This window comes from Pelodiscus sinensis, chromosome 8, assembly GCF_052426305.1.
Source record: "Pelodiscus sinensis isolate ZL-2025 chromosome 8, ASM5242630v1, whole genome shotgun sequence".
In the NCBI taxonomy this organism is placed as follows: domain Eukaryota; kingdom Metazoa; phylum Chordata; order Testudines; family Trionychidae; genus Pelodiscus; species Pelodiscus sinensis.
In genome coordinates, this window is record NC_143059.1 from 10,755,295 (window position 1) to 10,779,518 (window position 24,224).

At 43.0% G+C, this 24,224-nt stretch overlaps 1 protein-coding gene across 2 annotated transcripts in view; it reads right to left on the reverse strand.

The window, feature by feature from the left end:
* Positions 1 to 12,951: 12,951 nt before the first annotated feature.
* LOC149523973 (uncharacterized) overlaps positions 12,952 to 24,224 on the reverse strand; it is a 32,999-nt gene continuing 21,726 nt past the window's right edge. For both annotated transcript variants that reach the window (XM_089780050.1, XM_089780051.1), the window contains exons 2-3: positions 16,458 to 16,508; positions 12,952 to 14,977 (exon numbers count right to left, since the gene is read on the reverse strand). In XM_089780050.1, the coding sequence (XP_089636176.1) occupies positions 14,735 to 14,977; positions 16,458 to 16,508 (294 nt within the window). In that variant the 3' untranslated portion in view covers positions 12,952 to 14,734. The remainder of the gene's footprint in view (positions 14,978 to 16,457; positions 16,509 to 24,224) is intronic.

Sequence of the window (24,224 nt, forward strand, 5' to 3'; positions counted from 1 at the left end):
TTCCCTCCCCGCTACAGTAACGACCATTTAGTTTCACTGTAAAGCTTCATGTTCTAAGTATCATTCTTTGCCTCCAGTACTGCGTTGCCGCCTAGTGCTTACAGGGGGTGTTGCTCTTCTCAAGGGCCCTCGTGTTTTTCTCTTCCATACTATAGGAGCTTGGGGACCATTCATTGTTGCTGACTGACTGCCACTTCACTACTAGATAATACGCAGGGCTTAACAACATTTGGAGAAACACTTGGATGATAAATCTGCATTAAGTGAATTAGGAAATTAAGCCACGAGGAACAGAGACTTGGCTGCAAAGCCTGGAGGAGAACATGCTACTGGGCAGGAGGAAATTACTTTTCCCTTTCTCTCTCCATGGATGGATAAAAGCAGGTAGTGTGTCTGATGCGGGTACTGTATTTCATCATCCACAATAAACATATTATGGGCTTCTTTTAAAAACAATGAAAAGAAGCGATTAATTGTTCAGAAAAACCTTGAGCAATTCATTTTAAAAGAATGGCGGTGAGGGAGAAAGTCCCTTAAATCATTACATTTATTAACTTCCAACCACCAATATTTAAAAGCAAGCCCTTGTAAAATACCTTGCAAATGCTTTGGAAAAAAAATCTCCATATTAGTTGTTTCCAGTTGCACAATGAGTGACTCCAAATATCTTTTGTAGAGTCGCCACTCCTATGTCGTGTAGTAACTTGCAATACAAGCCCTGTTTCTTAATTATGCAATGATTGGGTTCGACACAGGTTGAGTGCATTAAAATATACATCCTGCCAACAGCCTTACACCATGATTGGTGGAATAAGAAGAAAGCAAGAAGGTGGGGGTGTAGTTAATGCAAGTAATTCTTTAGTATATGCCTTTTTTTCCCTGATTAACTGGCTGGGGTTTTTTTATTAAAAATCACAAATATAATAGCATATTTAAAGGTAATAAAATAATCTAGAGGCTTCAAATTCTTACAGCTTAAGAAAAACACTCAGAGAACTGCTGTTCACCCCGCCCTGCTAGGTGTTAAGAGAACAGGTTCTCTTCTCATACGCGGATTAACTGCTCCGGATAAGAATCTGCATGCAACTAGAAGTACAAAAATCTTGTTGGGTAAAGGTTTGAAGGAGGTTTTTTAGGTTAGCTATTTCTTGTTTTATAAAGCCTAAACCTTTGAATTTTAGAAGAAACATGTGTCCCTCTTCTTATCTCACATTCGTTGTGAGACATCTCTTCAAGTCAAAGTACTTGAACAAGAACCATCTAACTTCACCCATTCACCTGAGCAGGTCTTGAATCTTTGCAGAGAGAGACTATTTGCAAATCAACTATTGGAGAGAATCTGTTTTTTCAAGAGTCCTTCCTAAGTAGCAAGAGTTACGATCACTAAATTCAGTATGCAGCTTCCTCTTATCATAACTTAAAGCAGGGCTACTCAACATGTGGCCCGCGGCTCATTTGCGGTTTGGGTTTACAAGGGACTCAGCATGTGGCCCACAGGTGGGATCCTTTGAACATGGCCTTCACTGGGAACACGCTCCACAGCTGCAAGGCTGGGTGAGCATTGAAAGATGCAAGCAGACCGTCTGGTGGGAACAGATGAGTGCAGTGTGTCAGCATTTCTAGCCCCCTGGAAGAAGGTGCCGGGAGTGCTGGGGCATTGTGGGAAGTGCTGGCTGCTTAGCCTTGTGGGCAGAGCCTGAGAGGTGCTGACTGGTTCTCATAGGACAAGTTTGGGTCCAGCGCCGTGGTTTAAGGCTTAATCTTTGTATTCATGCTTGTCAGTGTGAAAGAAGCTATTTGCATATATATGTAACCACACTCAAGTTGCAGTCATCAGCATGTGCTTAGGAGTATCATTGTTGCCCCTGAGGCTTCCAAAGTTGAGTAGCCCTGACTTAAAGCCATGTAAGGATTTGGTTGTGTCAGGAAAATGGGATGTGCCTGGAATGGAATTGCTTCTCATAAAGCCATATGGAAAAGAGACAGAATCACCAGGCAGGTGAAAGGGGATGGCTGGGGGAATGCCCCCATCCCCATCTGGGACTGCCCCATCCTCGAGCCTCCCATCTCAGGTGCCCTTTGGGGGGAGGGGAAGCTGAAGCTCTGCCCCCCCCCCACCCCAATTCTTACAGGAACATTGTTGGCTATTCCCCTTTGTCAGGGAGCAGGGGGAAAGTGCAGTTTGCCGCATTCCTCACTCTGGACGTGGAGTGAATGGCAAGACGAACCTGGACCTGCCCCAGCTGGGAGACCCCTCCCCTGGCTGAGACCGCTGGAGCTGCAGCAGACAAGGAGAGGTACTTCTCACCTGACCCCAAAATGCTGTGGTGAGAGTGGGCTGGGGTAGTCCTCTCCCCCTAGGGGCAGCCTGTGTCCTGAACCCCTCCTCCCCAGCCCCACCCCAGAGCAATGATTCAAATGAAGCGTGGACATTTTCATTTTATTTTCCAAACAACAAAAATGAACTGAGTTAAGGACCTGAGTATGCCGGGTATAGAATATACATCATAAAAAAACACACGCACACATTTTATTCAGCTCTATTGTTCTTACTTTTTACTCTACACAGGTAGCAAAACATTTTAATAGACTAAAGTATCAGAGGGGTAGCCGTGTTAGTCTGAATCTGCAAAAACAACAAGAAGTCCTGTGGCACCTTATAGACTAACAGATTGACTGGAACATAAACATTTGTGGGCAAAGACTGACGAAGTGGGTCTTTGCCCACGAAAGCTTATGCTCCAATAAATCTGTTAGCCTATAAGGTGCTAATAGATCAAAGTTTCTTAAAAAAAAGAGAGAGAGAGAACAATTTGTACCATAAAAGAGTACAGTATACAGTCTGTCAGGGTACAGTAATGGAGAACAAAATGGCTGCACAATTAGCTAAAATGTTAAAGACACAGTACATAAAACATAGGTATGCAAATTACAAGTTTCAAACATCATATCTCCCTTCTCCACTGTAGCAGTATGACCACAGAAAGGGACCTGAACCTCATATTAATTAGATGTTTTAAGGTGTGGGTTCTTATTGCCTCAGAAACATATAAAAGACAGATAATCTCCAGGGCTGAAGTTAATCCAGCTCCTGAAAATCCATTCAAATGATACCCATTGCCCCAAACTGTTGAGTGTTCTTTCTAAATTACAGGTCCTACCTGAATGTGCCCACTTAAAAACCTACTGAGGTCAATGAAAGTCTTTCCATAGGGTGTGTCTAGACTACATGCCTCCTTCGACAGAGGCATGTAGATTAGCCAGATCGGAAGAGGGAAATGAAGCCGCGATTAAAATAATCGCGGCTTCATTTAAATTTAAATGGCTGCCCCGATCTGCCGATCAGCTGTTTGTCGGCAGATCGGGGGAGTCTGGACGCGATGCCCCGACAAAGAAGCCTTTCTTCATCGACACAGGTAAGCCTGGTTTCACGAGGCTTACCTGTGTCGATGAAGAAAGGCTTCTTTGTCGGGGCATCGCGTCCAGACTCCCCCGATCTGCCGACAAACAGCTGATCGGCAGATCGGGGCAGCCATTTAAATTTAAATGAAGCCGCGATTATTTTAATCGCGGCTTCATTTCCCTCTTCCGATCTGGCTAATCTACATGCCTCCGTCGAAGGAGGCATGTAGTCTAGACACACCCATAGTGTTCAATGGATTGTGGATCAGGCCTCTAAGGGTATGTCTACACTACCCTCCTAGTTCGAACTAGGAGGGTAATGTATGCATACCGCACTTGCTAATGAAGCCCGGGATTTGAATTTCCCGGGCTTCATTAGCATAAGCGGGGAGCCGCCATTTTTAAATCCCCGCTGCTTCGAACCCCGTGTAGCGCGGCTACACGGGGCTCGAACTAGGTAGTTCGGACTAGGGTCCTATTCCGAACTACCGGTACTCCTCGTGAAACGAGGTGTACCGGTAGTTCGGAATAGGCACCCTAGTCCGAACTACCTAGTTCGAGCCCCGTGTAGCCGCGCTACACGGGGTTCGAAGCAGCGGGGATTTAAAAATGGCGGCTCCCCGCTTATGCTAATGAAGCCCGGGAAATTCAAATCCCGGGCTTCATTAGCAAGTGCGGTATGCATACATTACCCTCCTAGTTCGAACTAGGAGGGTAGTGTAGACATACCCTAAGATAGTAGAGCTGGTTGAAACATTTTCACATGAAATGGCGGGAAGGGTTTTTAAGAATGAGAAATTTCCCCACACACTGCACAGTTTGGATAAATGTAGAAAAGGTCATCTAAGCCTGTTTACTTAAACCTGCTTTTCTTTTGTAAAATTTAGTTGAAATTAGTCGATTTTATTTCAAAACGTCAAAAGGGTTATTGACTCTCTGCTTGCTGAAGACAGAAAAATGGATCTGCTTTTAAACCCAGCCTGATGGAAACAACTATGATTTTTTTTCTCAGTTTTTCACCCAGTTCTGCTACATAACCACTAAGCAATAAGCAAACATCACATTGTTTGGGCTCTGGATGCATCCAGGATAATCTCTGATATTTCTTCCTGCACCACCTTTTTTCCCTTCAGAATGATCATTGTAGGACTTTGTCAAAGCTAAATGGCTAGAGCGGACAGGTGAACAATAATCTGCTTTGGAGAAAGAGCGAGTGACCCAAATGCTCTGATTCAAAAACTGGCTGAGCCTGACCAAAGAGGTTGCCATGTGGCCAGCACCAAGTTATTAAAACTCATGAGTCAAGTCCCAAAAAATCATGTCCTTTTTAAAAATGTGGAGTTGTCTTTCTTTGGCTCTGAGTCTTGAGACTTTACTCTGATTATTTCAAGCTTTTCATCACAAGCATGATGACTAGAAACTTATTTAAAAAGAAATAAAACCCCTGAGGATTTCACTTAATCCCATGCTTCCGGGAGCTGAAGCTTTAAGGGTGGGGGGACCCAAATATCATGAGACTCATGACAAAATAGAGTTGACACCACTGAGGTTGTGGAAGGCTTTAAAGTAATATTTGCTCATAGAAACCATAGGGATTTACTGGCACACTACAAGTAGCAGTTCCAACATCTCAGGCAGAATATAACTTCTTATTAAACCACCCTCTCCCCCTGTCAGATGCAACATAATAAACAAGACAACTTTAACACTAAGCAAAAGTATCATCTGTTGGTAGAGGTACGGGTTACACTGTCATAACATTAACTTCAGAGTCCCACAGATCTGTTAACTAAAACGTATTAACTCTTAATGTATTTCTGGTTAAAACTTGGGAGTTCCCAACTTCTCAAACTAATATGTCCACTGGAGGAGCCATGATGCATACTGAGTGAATGTAAACAAGTTTCTGTATTTTTCTAAGTTGCCAGCAGGCATTTGCAAGCACGGTTTCCAGATGTCCTTTTTCTTCTGCAGGGAAGTAAAGTATGTGTTGTAAATGGCTTACCTTGTTTTTGTAAAGTCCGTCCATGTAAAAGTTTGTGTGGAAGGTTGGTTTTTTATGAGAGTCTCCAGTTCTGAGAGCTCATTCTTGATCTTTTCCTGTTTGCTGTACAGGATGCAGATTAGGTGGTTCTTCAGTTTCTTTGAGAGTGTATGGCACAGTCTCTCACTATAGGTTGTGTAGTATGTTGATTGTAATGGATTTTTCACTCTCAGTTCATTGGGTAGGATGTCCGTCTATTTACACTTGGAGAGGAAGATGATATCTGTTTGTATCTGTGCGAATTTCCTCATGAAGTTGATGGATTTTCCACTTCACATGGCTAAATTTAGTGACTTGCATGGTGACAAGTCTGAAGGGTAGCTGTGTTAGTCTGTATGTGCAAAAACAATGAGGAGTCCTGTGACACCTTAGAGACTAACAAATTTATTAGGGAATAAGTTACATATTTAAGAATGTTGCTAAATCCGTGCCAAGGTTAGGACCTACCTCAGGGGTGGGCAATAATTTTTGAGTAGGGGCCATTTCAAAAATTTTGGAAGTGGTTGCGAGCCAGCCCAGAAGGGGTGGAGCCTGGATGGAAGAGACGGAGCCTTTAAATAACAGGAGTTGAAAGGGCTCGCACCTCCCCTGTGGCTTCCAGGCATCACATTAGCCAGAGACAGGAGCAGCAAGCCCTTTCAATTCCTGCTATTTAAAGGGTGCGCTGCTTCCAGCCTCACTACTAGCGCGTTGCCTGACAGGCACAGAGAACAGGCAGAAGCAGCTGAAAGGGGTTGTGTGGCTCCAGATCCCAAGCAATGCGCTAGCGGGGGGCCTCAAACAGCTACGTGGGCCGGATGAAAGCCCTAGGCGGGCTGAGTGGCTTTTGCCCACCCCTGACCTACCCTGTTCCTGATCCTACACTGCTTCACAGAACAGATTCAGATGAGGTGAAATGACCAAGAAACACATAGGTACTGCAGCTATCCGCACAATACCCTGAGGAAGCTGGTGAATGCCGTTATAGGGAGTCAGCATAAGAACTACCAAGTTTAAAAGCAGGCAGTGCCCAGGAAAGACTCAAAGAAAGTTGCCAGAGGATGTTGTAAAGGCCAAGACTATAACAAAGTTCAAAAAAGAGCTAGATAAATTCATGAAGAATAGGTCCACCAATGGCTAATAGCCAGGATGGGCAGGGAGGATATGTTTGGCCTCTGTGGGTGTATCTAGACTACATGGCTCCGTCGACAGAGCAATGTAGATGAGTTAACTAGACATAGCAAAATGAAGCAGCGATTTAAATAATTGCCACTTCATTTACATCAAAATAGCTGCCACGCTGTGCCGATCAGCTGATTGTCAGCACAGCACAGTAATCTAGACGGGGATCAGCCGACCCCAGAACCCTTTGTCGTCAGATCCTTTATGCCTCGTGAAAGACTCCTTTATGCCTTTATTTAAATCGAAGCTTCATTCTGCTGTCTAGTCAACTCAGCTACATGGCTCCGTCGACGGTGGGATCTCTTGATACCTTTTCTGTTCATTCCCTCTGGGAGCATCTAGCAATGGTCACTGCTTGAAAACAAGAGACTAGGTTAGATGGACCTTTGGTTTGACCCAGTAGGCCATTCTTATGATGTTCTCAGTGTAACAAGCAGGGCTGCTCAGGCAATGTGTGATACTTTCATAAAAGGCCAGGCAAACAGGCGTGTTGGATAGATATGCAAAGGAAGTGAAGTTACAGCTACTAGGAAGGCAAAGATACCATGCTTATTTGGGGAGAAAAGCGCCAAAACATACTGACATTTGAACAATTAGAGCCCCAAGTGGGGAAGAAAGCAAGTCAGAGCAAAACAATGACATTTCCCCTTGTACTATAAAGGAATATCTAGAGATCATGAGGAAACAGAACTAGCCTATAGTTATGGAAGTGAAAGCTGCTGCCTCAGAGTTCTTGCTGTTTGAAAAAATTAATGACAAATTACGAATGACAAACAATGGAATGGTTGTATCCGCCCAGTCAGGGGCTCAGGGTTCTGCCCACTGGGCTGCCTGACGGGGGAGGCGCTGATTAAGCAGCTGCAGGGCTGTGCTGCCACGCAGCTTAGAGGGAACCTTGGTTGTACGGAGATTGGAGAGGGTAGGTGTGTGCATGTGTACACAAATAAGTCTTCAAATATTTTTGAAAGGGCTCAAGATTGGCTTACCTCTGCTGGTCTTGAATCAATAGTAAAATGCTCTGTGATTGCCATTTGCCTTCATTAAAGTGGCATCAGGGTATGGGCAATCATCATCTGCCAACTTTATGTGTTTGTTGCTCCCGTATCCTCTGGGTGGGAGGGGAGTGGTGGATTGTTTGATTTTTTTCCCAAATGTAATTCTTCAGTGTAGGCATAGTGGCTTCTTGTGTATTTGCATAGCCTCTAGCACACAAATAAGGCAAGATTTAAGGAACCACCACTTCAGGCCATCGATGTCAAGATAAAAATGTTGACGGGTCACGTGTAACCCGATATGTACAAGGATGCTGAAGAATCCATTTGGAAGTGTAAACTTTGTCCATTTGCACAGTCTTCTCGTGCATCAGAAGTTGTAAGGCATGGAAATGAGTTCATATGTAATTTACCTTCCTTCTGATCATAGCACGTGCATAATTATCACAACAAGAAATCGACTGTATGTTCTAACAGAGCCAGATGATGGGAGCCTTTCTGGATGGAGTGTAATAATATGAGGAGAGGGTCATCCTCTTTCTATCCGGTGGCCCACATTCAGGCTGGAGAATGCACCTATTTCTCCTGCCCAATGTCCTTCAGAGAACTAGTGTCTTGAAAGGAGGAGGAGCCAAAAAAACTTAATACCTTATTGGAGGCCTTTGTTCATAGCCTAAGTCTTTCCAGACCTTTTTGCTGGATCAATATCAAGGCTCGGTTGAAAATGTGGGAGCATTTTCTGCAGGAAACATTTGAAACTAGCTACAAATATTTATGTTCAGATAGAATGTTTCATAAAACATGTTGATTGGTTTAGTGGTAACAGCTAAATATGTTTAAGGAAACAACGATTCTTGTGAATTTTTTTCTGCAAAATCTTTTTTGTTACTCCTTTGAAAAGTTTGCAACCAACTCTATTCTCCACACTTGCCATCAGACCTGGAGAAGCCAAATGCTTTGTAAGTACTCTTCAACCCTTCCATAAAAGCTGCCAGAAATGACAAATGATCTTAAAATCAGCATATAACATTTTTCTTATCAGGACCACCACACAAGATCTGTTGGAATTGCATCATCCTAAAACTGCTGAAACAATGTGGTAAATGAGACTGACTGTTTCTACAAAGCGTAGATCAGCTGAGTGACAATTAAGATGGCTATGTGCCAAACTGGAACTTAGGAGTTGGGTTTACAAAGGTATTTAGGGATCCCATGGAGGATTTTCAAAATCACCTAAGGGGGTTAGATGCCTAATTCCCCCGTTGATTCAGTGAACCTTATGCAAATAATTGACAGCTCCTGGAAAGAAAACAAGTTATGCAGAAGTTGGTGACCCTCTATAACTTTTGTTAGAGGCAGTGTTGGGTCTGTAGAACATGGACAAAATGGAAACGCCACAATATGAAGAAAAAGGAAACAACATTTAACAGCTGCATACTTATCTCTCACCACTACGTTGGACCAATAAAAGATATTACTGTAGCCATCTTGCTTTAGCGTCTGTTATGAGAGAACCCAGAAAGGAAGTTGAATTTAAGGTCTTATTGTACAAAAGATCAGGACCAGTGATTTATGTATCAGGAATCTCAAGTCTTGGAGAGAGCAACAGCATCTACCAACCCATTCACAGATTGATTAGAAGCAGGCCTGGCCCGAATATATAAGTGAACTAGGTCACATAGAATGCCATGTTTTAAGAGGCACCCAAAGCCCAGCCAATAGGAGTGGGAGGGGAAATGGGGTGGGGCTATGCAAATGAGGGTCTGTTCCACCCTTTCTGACCGTTAAACTTCAAGCCCTGCACAAATACAAAATGTGCAGCCACATCTGATCTCTGAGACACAGCGTTGGGCTGCAGAGATGAAGTGGAGATCTATGGATTTGCAGCTCTCTAGTTACAGTCATTTGGCCATGGTGTTGGTACAGGTCAGTGATACAAGTGTGCAGGGGCGGACCAAGGTGGGTTGCCGGCAGGCAGAATGCGCAATCGGCACCCCCACCTCCACAGCCCTCAATGGCATGACGTCATCATTGGGTGCCCCGTTTAATGCGGCGTCCTAGGCGGCGGCCGAGTCGGCCTATACGCACGGGCCGCCCCTGCAAGTGTGAGGTTTTTTATTTAAGCTGAGCCATGGTGATGAAAGCAGTCTAGGCAACAACACTTTGAAAACCTGAGGGCTTTCTCCTGACTCTTTTCTCCTTCAGAAAGAAAGGTGTGAGAGCAATACACAGTTGTACACGACATTTTAATCATTGCAGGTGCATGAAAATAACTAGCTGTTAGATGATGGTGTGCTTGTCTGCATATGCAAATCCAGTAACTTCAGTCCCTAATACAGGCTCATGACGGAGTGCAGACCTCCAACTGCCTTTTTAAAAATGGATTCCTACGAGTTTGCATTTGGCACCAGAAAATTTCCACTTACCTGTGTTTTTTCCCTTATAGTAAACACAGGGTTCAGCAGGCTTGTCACAAAAAGAATCGCTCCATTTTTATATTAGTTAAAACGAGGTTCAATTTTAGAAGTCTCTCTTCTTCAAATCAATCCTGTGGCTACTTTTAGATCTGCAGCACTATGCTTCTGCTGTTCCGAACCAGACAATATTATCTAGCATATGGAGAACATACCTGTATTAATAAACCAGACATAACTCAAAAACCTGCAACAGACACGTGCCACTGAATTTGGGTTATGACATGCAAGCTGATTGGAAAGTAAAATATGTTCCCTTTGCATTCCCTACCCTAGAATATGTGTGCAGCTAATTTGGATCTTGATTTTAAAATTGAAAAAAGTCACCTTTTTTTCTCTGATTATTTTTCATTTGTGTTTATCACAAGCTTCAGCACATATGCCACAAGTACAGTCGATGCTCAAAGATCACTTTTGTTCATCGCCCCAGTTTGCATGTGTTAGTGCGACTCATTTGCATCTAGCCATTGTGTGACTAACGCTGTAAGATTTATGTAATAGCACTAGTGGTTTGTGTTAACATCTAGTTAGTATTCCATGTGTTGCATGCGGTGGAGTGCAGCTGAATGACGCTGTTTGTCTATGCTGGAGTATGCAATGTCCGTTACTGTGTTGTACAGTATCGCTATTAATCTAGCACGTTTATCTGTCAGGAAATGAGAGGCGCTTCAGAACCTGGTAACTTGCAATATGGTCAATGATGATAATACAGGAGATTTAAATGTGATAAGCTTCATTTGACCTCCAGGGAGAGGAGTTTGAGGTTTTGTTATAAAATGGTGTTCAGCTCAACACATAATCCTGTTTCTTCATCCTTTCCAAGCCCATTTCCCTCCCAGGAGTCTTTTGTAGCCAGAAAGTCTCCTCTGCCATTTTAAAGCTCCCTGCACTTTCACTGTCCCAGATCTTCTTGCCTGGGAATCCAACCCCTGATCCTGAGACCTCCTACCAGCGTCAACCCCTTACTTCGGATCCAGGATTATACTGATCAAGCTGGTTCTTTCCCTGCTTCCTAGAGGCCTCTGCAAATGCCATCATACAACAGGGAAAAGTTCCATCCTCTCCCTCTCACCTCACACCTCTGTTCTAGATTTTACTGCCTACTTCACGGGTGAGGCACCTTTTTTGGGGTATGGGGCCGCTGCCCCACAGAAAAAACAGTCGGGGGCCACACACAAGTGAGAAGCAAAAAAAAAGACAATTCCCCACATTCCCCATGCACACCAGAGCCTGGGGGGAGGGGGCCAGGCTAGTAGATTTTGTGTGCTCCAGCTCCACCGAGGGACAGGGGCGCTGGAGTGCCAAAGCAGGCTCCCCGATGCTGGGCGGGAGCCTCGAGCCTGAGGGGCCGGATCCAGGCAAGCCAGGGGCCGGATGCAGCCCTCAGGCCTTAGGTTCCCCACCTCTGGCTGACATATTACTTTCCACCTAGAACAAAAGTCCAGTGAGTCACACAGGAGTATAAGTGTGTTCTTATTCCCCCTTAAATCCTTGAATGGGCCCATGTCCATGTCAAAATCTAGCAACTGTCAAATCATCAAGACAGGAACTAGATCTCCTAATTGGTCTCCTTTCCAGATGGAGGCTAAACATGGGTCACACTCAGCCCTGAGGTAACTTGATTGAACTCTCTGAAGTTATACCAAGGATGAGTTTGGTACAATGAATTTCAAGACTTGTTCTCTTTCATCGCCATCTGTTCACTTGCTTTGTTTTTATTTATCTTCATGCTTGAAGTGACATAAGCATCACAGGGTGCTTTGCCCTTTTAAGACGGAGCAGTACACCTGTGAATTGTCTTAAGCAAGGGCACCCACGCCTGCCAAAGAGACTGGCAAGAAGGTGAAGGTGCCGACTGCCTGAGAGGAAACTGAAAGAATCACAAGGGGCAAGTGAGAGTTGTCTGAGAACCGAGGGTAGACAGAAGGAGCAGTGGAGAATTGTCTGAAGATTTGTGACCTGCAAGCAGGACCGGCTAGAGCTGGCCACTCCTGCCTGTTGGGAGAAGACTTGTACAGAGACTTCTAGAAAGAAGGAGAAGCAGCAGCATTGTCAGTGTAAGCCAGGCCCAGAAGCAAGGGGCTGAGATCCCCACAAGCAGGCATAGGACCCACAGGCAAGGAGGCCTGGGGAAATGAAATGGTTCTGTGGAAAACTCCCTGGAGAGAAATGGGTCTTGAAACTCTCAGGTAGGAGTCCTGTAGAGAGGGTCCCTGGCATAGGGACTAAAGGTGCCAGGACAGGATGGTTAAGGACACTTGGGTGAATGACCTGAGAACAGTGACATTTCAGTGGGATTAGAAATCTGCTGTGTTGTAACTTTTTGTTCTACTTTGTTCATTACATTAAGGAATGTTGTCTCTTTCAGTGGCAAATGCAAACTATTTTATTCCTATGAAGTGCTACATTTTGTAGACACCGCAGAGCAACAATTCCTCTCAAAAATTTCAAAGGGAAAATGGAGACAAGTGTACCTGTCAGGCCGCAGCCTGAGGATAACCCAGCTGGAAGCTACTCTATAGCAATGAACTACATCAAAGGAAGTCACCGATTCCAGAATGGAGCGTCCACATGGGGAGGTATAATTGCATAGCTGTACTACTGTAATTATATTGTGGGGGTTCCTCAGTTTCTTCATGAAGACAAGTCCTCTGTCCACACCTGATTGAAATATCCATTTAAGTAGGTATCAACTGACCTGCACTGATTATGCAAAGTAGCAGCAGCCTTTTTCTCTTTGATCAGTTAACATTACTATCCATGGAATTTGTATTGATGTATACCATCTTTCTTTTCAATGATATTTACTGGGAGATAAAGGAATGAGGCAAATGATAAATCCCTTCACTGAATAACAGGGACACTTTTTTGGCTCACTCATGCATCGCTTTAAACTGGCTCTAATACATAATTATTGTTCTGGGTACGATCTCAAAAATCCAATACTATTTTTAACTCTCTCACATTTGAACAGAGAACAAGTGATACTTCTAGGGTGTGTTCACTCTGACAAACTGAACGTAGAATTCATTACCAGTGTGGCTCCACGGGTAAAATAACAGTAGGGAGACATAGTGTAGTCAGGACTTGGGGATTTTTATCACCAGGTTTATACTTGCACTGATGAATTTCATACCAGATTTTTTCCAGAGCAGCAAACCAAGAGTGGGAAAGATAGCAGGAGAAGAATTGTAAGACAAGGCAGCTCTGTGTCTAAAGTTCTGGGAGGAACCTAATTTTTGCCCTTGGATGCACAAACTTCCATTTGAAGTTGAGAGGAGAAGTATTGTGCGTAACCTTGGGATCAAACGTCTCAATCTGAGAGGGGAAAAAACTGCGAGTTCAGGGTGTATTTGCGATATGAATTCTAGTCTCTCCCTGCTGAGACTCAATCTCACAGCATTCATAATCAAAAGTGGCAGCGCTGCTGATAATGACTAAAGGAAAATATGCCTTTGCTGTCAGTAAGAGAAGGAGCTCGCTCCTTTTCCTCATCTCGGAAGGTGACATGCTATGACAGCTGCTTCATTACTCTGTCTAGCATAGATTTCATAGGCGAGAGGGCAAACCTTCCCCAGGACCTCATGAAGACCTAGCTGCTTTGCTGGTAGCTTACTCTTAGGAAACGGTAACAAGGGTGGCAACTTTTGCCTTGTCTGAACTTGCCTCGTTCAGTTGTTGTGGTTAGTAGATTATTTTCTGGGGAGTCTGGTTCTCTTCTGGATGGGTCAGTAACCTATTTGCAGAATATAAAAGGCTACACTTGTTAGAGACTTCCTTTGGTATAGACTGGGCAGGGATGGTCTTACACCAGTGGTTCTCAACCGTTGTGACACAGCTTTCTGTGTCATGTGGGCCGCAGACACACAATATATATACTACCTCTATGGCCCTCAGTGTGTCACATGGGCCGCATCTGTGTGCTGATTGGGCCATGGATTGAGCGCCACCACTGTCTTAAACGCATGCCCTGCATAAACTCTGCCCTACATAATACATGGCATTTTTATAAGGCTAGGGTGTCAGGTTCCATCTTGAATAAAAATGTTAGGACCGTAATTGAATTCTCACCTACCTTCCCCTTTCAGTGTTTCAAAAGACTACACTATTTCTCACATCTCTATTGTGACTGAGTGCTGTTAAACATCTCCTGCATTTCAGGAGCAGGTGTAGCCATTGCTGTAGATCTTTTATCCTGCCACTCAGGAGTGTTACGAGGCTCAATACATTAAAGTTTGTTCAACTGTAAGCTCAGTGCTTGAAAAGCACTGTACAAGTGTGAAGATTTTTTTTTTTTATTGCTTGGGGGCAGTACTTAGGGGAATGACAGAAAACAAGATGGATGATACAGCAGTTGTGAAAGGGACAAGCAGTCTGGTCTCCATGAAATCATAAAAACAGCTCCTCATTTCTGGAGTTAGCCATTTTTCAGACCTTCTGACTGCTTTGTTAACATCTCCATGGCACCCAAAAGAAGTCACTGTGCTCATATATCTGTGCTAATTCCCACAGCTACATAGGATGTTATCTTGACCACAGGATAAAAAGAAATCACAGAACCCCATTATTATCAAATATAAGCAGGGCTTGAAATGTAACCATGTGATTAAATTAATGATGGCACTGGAACGTGGTTACAGAAGAGTAATGCTTATGCACAATCACAGTTCAGGTAACTTTCTCTTATGACTTCTTCCACGTATTCTGCAAAGAGCATACTCCCTGGTCAGAGTGAATGTTAACCTTGTGGTATCAAATCTACATTTTTTTGCAAGCCTGGCAGATGATAGTCCCGATGTCTTAGCTGAATTCCAGGTTGGGTAGTTACATTCTGCCCTCTTCAATTCCCCCTTCCAGAACAGTGGACATGTATCATTCTTCACCACTTCTCCTAAATTATTTGCCTGTATTTTGGGAGAAACAAAGACAACATCTCAAAACCAAAGCCCTGTCAGGGATGGCCTAAATTTACTTGGCCTTGCCTCATCATAAGAGGCTGGACTAGAATCATACAATCATTGAATACTAGAACTGAAAGGAACCTTGAGAGGTCATCAAGTCTAGTCCCCTGCCCTCATGGCAGAACCAAACGCCATCTAAATCATCCCTGATAGATATTTATCTAACCTGCTCTTAAATAGCTCCAATGATGGAGATTCCACAACCTTCCTAGGCAATTTATTCCAATGTTTAACCACTGTGACAATTAGGAAATTTACCTAATGTCTAATCTAAATCTTCCTTGCTGCAATTTAAGCCCATTACTTCCTGTCCTATTATCAGAGGCTAAGGAGAATATTTTTTCTTGATCCTCTTTGTAACACTCGTTTAGGTAGTTGAAAGCTGCTCTCATGTCCCCTCTCCATCTTCTCTTTTCCAGACTACACAGTCTTTCCTCATAAATCATGTTTTCTTGTGCTTTAATCATTTTTGTTGCTCTTCCCTGGACCTTCTAAAATTTCTCCCCATCTTTCCTGAAATGTGTTGCTCAGAATTGGACACAATACTCTGACTGGGGCCTAATCAGTGCAGAGTAGAGCAGAATTACTACTCGTGTCTTACTTACAACACTCCTGTTAATACATCCCAGAATTATGTTTGCTTTGTTCCCCCCTACAATACCACACTGCCTCATATTTAGCTTGTGGTCCACTATGACCCCTAGATCTCTTTCTGCAGTACTCCTTCCTAGATTGTCACTTCCCATTCTGTATGTGTACAACTGATTGTTCCTCCCTATGTAAAGTGCTTTACATTTGTCCTTATTCAACTTTATCCTATTTACCTCACACCCTTTCTCCCGTTTGTCCAGATAATTTTGAATTATGGCTCTATCCTCCAAAGCACTTGCAACCTCTCCCAGCTTGGTATCATCTGCAAACTTAATAAGTGTACTCTCTATGCCAACATCTAAATAACTGATGAAGCTATTGAACAGAACCAGTGCCAAGTGATCCCTGCAGAATCCTACTCGTTATGCCTTTCCAGCATGACTGTGAACCATTGGTAACTACTCTCTGAGAAGACTTATCCAACTAGTTATGTAACTGCCTAATAGTACCTTCCAGATATTTGCAGAAGGATTCCTTAATTATTTGCTCCATTATCTTCCTGGCATAGAAGTTAAGCTGACTGGTCTGTTATTTCCTGAGTTGTCCTTGTTTCCCTTTGTATAGATGGGCACTATATTTGCCCTTTTCCAGTCTTCTGGAATCTCTCCCTTCTTCCATGACTTTTCAAAGATGATAGTTAATGACTCAGATACCTCCTCAGTCAGCTCAAGTATTCTAGGATGCATTTCATCAGGTCCAGGTGACTTGACAACATCTAACTTCTCTAAGTAATTTTAACTTGTTCTTTTCCCATTTTAACTTCTGAACCAACCTTCTTTTCTCCAGCATTCACAGTTGTAGCAATCCAATCACCACGAATCTCCTTGGTGAAAAGCGAAAAAAGAAGACATTAATCACCTTAGCCATTTCCACACTTTGTGTTCCTGTTTTTCCCTCTTCATTGAGTCATGAGCCTACCTTGTCCTTGGTCTTTCTCTGGCTTCTAATATATTTCTAGAATGTTTTCTTGTTACCCTAGATTATTTCTCGAGGTCACTTTGAGATCTACATTTTTATGATCATGTGATCCTTCCTTCCTACCCACCTACCTACCCACGTACAAAATTTGTTTGGGCCATTAATTCAATTCATTTTTGTTTTTTGGAAAATGAAATGAAAATGTACGTGCTTCATTTAAATCATTGCTCTGAGGTGGAGCTGGGGCTGAAAAGTTCATGATGCAGGTTGCCTGGGGTAGAGGGGACTACCCCACACTTCTCTTATTGTAGCAGTTTGGTGCCAGGTGAGTAACACTTCTCTATGGCTATCGCAGCCTCAGTAGGCACAGCTGGAGGAGGGGTGCATATCTCCTGGTTTGGGCAGGTCCAGGTTCGTCTGCCCCCTGCACTCCCCAGACAAAGTGAGGAATGCAGCAAACTATGCACTTTTCCCTTGCTCACTGATGAAGGCAAACAGCCAACAATGTTCCTGTACCTATGGGGGGGGGGGGTTCAACTCCCCTGCCCTCTGTAAAGGGCACCTGGGAAGTGGAAGACTTAAGGGCGGGGCAGTGCCAGCCGGGGAGGGGACATGCCCCCTGCCAGCCCCTTTCACCTTTCTGGTGATTTTGTTTCTTTTCCATATAGTTTTATAAGAAGCAATCCAATTCCAGGCACATCCCACTTTCCAGATACAACCACACCCTGACCTTGCCTTGAGATATGATAAGAGGAAGCAGCATACCAAATGTGCTGGGCCTAGCTCCTACTGTTTAGGAGTTATTGAACAACCAGACAGATGCATGCACAGACAAATTCTCTCAACTATATAGCAGATGTCTAAAACAACACCTAGATGTCCCACTCAAGAGTAGGCTCTTTGAGCTAGTTGCTGTACAAACATACATTAAATACCAGTCCCTGCCTCAAATTGCTTGCAGTCTGAATGGACAAGACAAAGGATTGGAGGGCAAATAGAGTCACAGTGAGGTGAAATGACTTGCCCAAGGCCTTGCAGTAAGACCTTTTGGGTAGGGGTTCTCTCCCTTTGGTGTTCATACAATGCTCAGTATTATGGGTAATCGATCTCAATAGGAGCCTTTGGGTTTGACTGCAATTGAAAGGCACCACTGGTTTCTCGTTTTTGCCATTAATATATCTGACAAGAGAGGACTGAGAGCAAGCTCCATACGTACATGTGGCATGAAATAGCTGCCCTTTCCCTCATGGGAAGTCTGAGAGGTTGATGATAAAGTAGCTGGGGGTACATAAACACTCTTTTTTGTCTGCTGCCATGTTCATTCCTTCTCTTTACTCTTTCAATCTTAATCCAGTGCCTGGCTGCAGGTATTAAAGCAGCATGCCTCCTACACAATCACAGGTTTCAGGTAGCTATTGGAAGTGCCTTCATGACTGAAGGGCCTTCATCTGTGAATGCCCATGACACCTGTGCTCAACAAAGGCACATCTACACTACAGGACAAAGTCAAATTAAGATATGTAGCTTCAGCTACATTAATTGCGTAGCTGAAGTCGAAATAGCTTAACTTGGCTTTTGGTGCTGTCTACACCACAGGAAGTCGAAGGCAGAGCACTCTCCCTTCGACTTCCCTTACTCCTCATAAAAACAGGGCTGCCAGCTTCAACCGGTGTGCCCCTATCACTTGGAATTAGTTGTCTTAATTAGACTGCAAATTCGAACCCTGGAAGATAGACACCGGCAGTTTTGGTCTCCCTCTGTCTTTTGGTCTCCCTCTGTCGTGTACACATTTCCCAGCTGTACTACTTATCATAAAATTGGAAGGGATCTTGAGAGGTCATGAAGTCCAGTCTCCTGCACTCATGGCAGGACCTGTCTAGACCATCTCTGACAGGTGTTTTTCTAACCTGCTCTTAACTATCTCCAATAGTGGAGATTCCACAATTTCCTTAAGCAATTTATTACAGTACTTAATCACCCTGACAGGAAGTTTTTTCTACTACCCACCTAAACTTCCCTTGCTGCAATTCAAGCCCATTGCTTATTGCTTTTTGTCCTGTTATCAGAGGCTAAGGAGAATGATTTCTCCTGGTAATACCCTTTGAAAGCTGCTATCATGTCTCCTTTGTGTTCTCTTTTCCAAACTAAACAAACCAGTTCTTTCAGTCTTCCCTCATGGGTCATGTTTTCTAGACCTTTAATCATTCTTGTTGCTCTTCTCTGGGCCTTTTCCAATTTCTCCCCATTTTTCCTGAAATGTGGTACCCAGAACTGGACACAATACTCCAACTGAGGCCTAATCAGCGCAGAGCAGAGCAGAAGAATGACTTCTGATGTCTAGCTCACAACACTCCTGTTAATGCCTCCCAGAATCATGTTTGCTTCCTTTGCAACAGTGTCACACTGTGCATTCATATTTAGTTCGTGGTCCACTATGACCCCCCAGATTGCTTTCTGCAATATTCCTTTCCAGACAGTTACTTCCCATTTTGTATGTGTGAAATTGATTATTTCTTCCTTAGGAAAGTACTTTGTATTTGTCCTTATTGAAGTTTATCCTATTTACCTCAGACCATTTCTCCAGTCAGTCCAAATCATTTTAAATTTTAATCCTATCCTCCAAAGCATTTGCAACTCTTCCCAGTTTGGTATCATCCACAGGTTTATAAGCATACTCTCAGTGCTATTATCTAAAACACTGATGAAAATATTGAACAGAACCGGTCCCAAAAGTGATCCCTACGGAACTCCATTTCTTATGCCCTTCCAGCATGACTGTGAACCATTGATAACTACTCTCTAAGAACAGTTTTTTAACCAATTATATACCCACCTTATAGTAGCCCCATCTAAGTTGCATTTCCCTAGTTTACTGATAAGGTCATGCAAGACTATATCAAACGCTTTACTAAAGTCCAGGTATGCCGCATCTACTGCTTCTCCCTGAGCCCAAGGCTTGTTATGCTATCAAAGCTATCAGATTGGTTCTTTACAATTCCATGCTGACTGTTATTTATCATCTTATTATCTTCCAGATGTTTGCACATGAACTCCTTAATTATTTGCTCCATTATCTTTCCTGGTGCAGAAGTTAAGCTGACTGGTCTGTAGTTTCCTGAGTTTTCCTCATTTCCCTTTGTATAATGGGCACTATATTTGTCCTTGTCCAGTCTTCTGGAATTTCTCCCTTCTTCCATGACTTTTCAAAGATGATAGATAATGACTCAGATACCTCCTTAGTCAGCTTGAGTATTCTAGGATGCACGTCATCAGGACTTGGTGACTTGAAGACATCTAATTTCTCTAAGTAATTTTTAACTTGCTCTTTTCCTATTTTAACTTCTGGACCTACCTCCTTTTCTCCAGCATTCCACAAAGCCTTTTTTATATTCGACATTCCAGTAGAGACATAAAATCCTTCATCAGTCACAGTTGGCTTATTTTAACATATCTGTGAGCTTCTACGAACTTCGTGATAATAGCTACATCACAGGAAATGGACACTCAGAAACAGAATTTGAATCTTTCAGCTTCAAAACATAGGTGTAAACCAAGCTTTAAATTAAAAAAGATTCTCCAGTCTCTATTAGCAGTAGAGTGTCGCTAACACAGCTGAGCTGTACTGAGTCCACTCAACAGAGAGCAACAATGCACATATATCGGTGTTCCACACCGTATTCAGAACCATGGCATAACATTTTTTTTTCTTATGGTCCTCTTTAAATACAAGGGAATGAATTGTGTCCTGCTTTTCTTCCTTTTACATAGACCAGAAAACTAACACAAACTACACTCTCCTCTCTCCACATGGAGCTCAGCTGCCACAAGAAAACATGCTAAGAAGCCTGAAGCTTGCTGGGGAGTTAAATTTGGGCATTTTGATCTGGTTGTACAGTTTCTTGTTTGGGGCAAGAAATGTTTGTTTGTTTATCTGACTGTTTACATGTAAAATAAGTATTGTATGGTACACAGTGGGCCTCCATGTAGAGTCTGAGCCAAATGCTGAGGAAGGATTGCGAAATCCTCAAAGAGTGGAAAATTACGGGAAGAAAAAAATCTGCAGGGCAGAGCTGTGTTTATAAATATGGACAATGAGCTTTGGGGGGAATAACTAAGGGGTACAGAGGTACAGCCTGGTTCTTCCAGTTAATGAAGACAAGCTGCCACCGGGCTAGGTCCTATGAGAAACGATCTCAGCGAAACTGATTGCAAATGCTAAGGGAAGGACTTTGGGTAAGTTATCTTGCAGAAGACAGGGGAAACCTTGTTAGTTACATACTTTCTAGAAATGTTATGCTTTTGTTTTATATATAACTACCTGTGTCGATGTTCTAACTCGCTATCACTCAAGTCTCTGTTGAATAACAAGCTGGTTGTTTTCACTGTATATAAGATAAAAATCACAACGTTTGTGTGTGTTATGTGGCGATCGTGAGTTGAATCTTACAAGTTTGTGTGTACTGTGCCTTTGGCAATAGCAGATCTACGAGCACTGTGGGCATTCCACGGAAGAGGGGTGGATCCTGCAAAGATGAGAACTCAGGTGGGTGAGTGCCTATCGCTAACCCGCACAGAAGAAGCGCAGTCAAAGGAGACTTGGAAGGCAGTGTTTTCAGGGAAATGATCCACAGTAGGTACAGATGAGACTCTTTCACACTAAGGGCAGACAGTGGGGAGGGGCCTTGTAGCCCTGGGGAAGTATCACAACCCTCCTGGTTTGATAACTAGCCATTGATAACTACTTGGAGTGTGGCCTTTTAGTCACTTAACCTTGTAGTGATTTCATCTAGCCCACATTTCCCTAGTTTGCTCAGAAGAATGTTACGTGGGACTATGTCACAAAACCTTGTGAACGTCCAGCTATATCCCGGCTACTGCTTCTCCCATCCACCAGGCCAGTAAAACTGCCAAAGAAAAAATTGGGTTGATTTGGCATGATTTGTTCATGACAAATCCATGCTGGCTTTTATAGACCTATTTATCCTCTAGGTGCTTACAAACTGTTTAATAACTTTTCCAATATCTTCCAGGTTGACTAGTCTATATATGACCTTCTTAAAGACAGGTATGATGCCTGCTCTTCTCCAGTCCTCTGGGGCCTCCCCTGTCCTCCATTTGTTCTCAAAAATAACTGCTAATGGTTCCAAGATGGTTTCAGCTAATTCCTTAAGTACCCTGGGGTGAAGTTCTACAGGTCCTGCCAACTGGAATACATATCCTAAATACAGTATTCTCTAGCCTGTTCTTTCCCTATTTGGGTTGCATTCCTTCTCCTTTGTTAGTATTTAATTGGGTGGAGAAGCTTATCACCTTTGTAAATTCAGCTCTTCCGCCCTCTTGATATAATCTGTTATTAGTTCTCCTTCCCCACTAAGTAGAGAATCTACATTTTCCTATATCTTTCTGCTGCTCCTAATCTATAGAATCTCTTCTCCTTGCCTTTGTGGCCCTCACTGGATGGTCTTATCTGACTTTATTCTGATGTGCTAGCGTTATTCTTTTGGACTCTCCTTAGCAATTCATCCATGCTTCCACTTTTTTTTGTAGGATTCCTTTTTGATTGGTCATTAAAAAGCTCCTGATGGAGACATGTTGACCTCTTACTATTTTTCCTCAGTGATACACACCTGAACATTCTCCCTCAACCTAAATGGAAAATAGCTTCAAGCTCAGGCATATGCTGAGCTGGTGGGAAGGAAAGAAAATAGAAAAATGTTCATCTTCCACCACCCTTGGGAGCAGTGAAGGTGCTAAAATACTCTCTAAAAACCTGCTTCTGAGGCACTTGCAGATGATTGAGGAGTGCAAAGAAAATACATTTATTTTGGATACAGATTTGAACCCCTTCTAAGATTCATTCCTCACTGGCATTTGTTCATCCCCTTAAAGAACCTTTTGGCTACGTCTACACTGGCACCCTTTTCCGGAAATGCTTAAAACGGAACAGTTTTCCGTTATAAGTATTTCCGGAAAAAGCGCGTCTACATTGGCAGGATGCTTTTCTGGAAAAGCACTTTTTCTGGAAAAGCGTCCGTGGCCAATGTAGACGTGCTTTTCCGGATAAAAGCCCCGATCGTCATTTTCGCGATCGGGGTTTTTTGGCGGAAAAGACTACTGTGCTGTCTACACTGGCCCTTTTCCAGAACAGTTTTTCCAGAAAAGGACTTTTGCCCGAACGGGAGCAGCATAGTTTTTCCAGAAAAACACTGACAATTTTACATTAGCAAGCGGCCAGTGTAGACAGCTGGCAAGTTATTCCGGAAAAGCAGCTGCTTTTCTGGAATAAGTGGCCCAGTGTAGACACAGCCTCGGTATTTTTGAATACTTCTTTGTTGTCCCTACTTCTATGTATGGTAATAACCTGGACCAACTGCACTTACCAAAATAACAGAAAACTCATGGTTAGTCCCATGTTAGAGGTGAGATATGAAGAATGGAAAAATTCTATTGTCCAATACAAGTAGAGCTCTCCATTGCATATTCTGGATCTGATGTATTCCGAGATCTCAGAATAAAGTCAATGAAAACCCAACTTTGGGTTTGTTGACTACTCATACATACACTTCCTCACTTCTAAAAAGCCAAATATTTCCTTATTCCTCCCTCTCCAAGGCTTGGTGACTAAAAATGTTAAGTTATTTACAGTCTGTGTTCCTACCTAGGGAGCAGAAACATAAACTGTAAGACAACTCCTATGACTACAGTAGTCTATGATATTTTTGCATGGAATCAAAGACCCATAGATAAGGATTTATTCCAGGGAAAGCTAAGAGTAAAGAGAAAAGAACAGTGCCAGCTGGAATCAAGCATAACAAAAAGGAATACCCAAGCTTCCAAAATAACTTCATTCCCTCCTCAAAAGAAACACAACAAACTTTCCCAGACCTGAAGGAGAGAGCTCTATGTAATTAGAAAGCTTTTCTCTAAGGCTACATCTACACTGCAACGCTATTTTGGGATACCGGAGTATCCCGAAATAGCTATCCTGCATCTTAACAGCAAGCCCGTTATTTCAGACTCACTATTCCAACATCCCTGTAAACCTCATTCTACGAGGAATAAGGAACATTTCAGAAGAGCAGGTTATTTTGAAATTTGGCGCTGTATAGACAGCGCCAAATTACGAAATGAGCAATTTCAAAATAAGATTGAAATAAGATATGCAACTTGCATAGCTCAAATTGTACAATGTAGACGTAGCCTTACTAACAGAAGTTGGTCCAATAATAGGTATTTCCTCACCCATCTTGTGTCTGCCTAGTTAGACAGATCTTCTCAGTGTCATTCATAATCTCTCTCCAACTAGATTGTGTGGTGATTGTTTCATAAGTGATGAGGAAGGTACTTAGATCTTTTCTACATTACAGGTTACATTGCTCAGGGATGTGAATAATCCACATTCCCCTGAGCAATATAAGATATACTGACCTAAGTGCCAATCTAGGCCGCAACATAGCTACATTTCTTGCACAGGCAGGAGTTATTAAGCTGACGGGAGAGTTTTCACCTCTCGGCTTAGAGCGTCTTCACCACAAGTACTACAGCTGTATCAGTGCCACTGTAAGTGCTGTCGTATAGATGTAGCCAAAAGTTATTTTGAAGGGTTGTCGTTTGGTGTTAG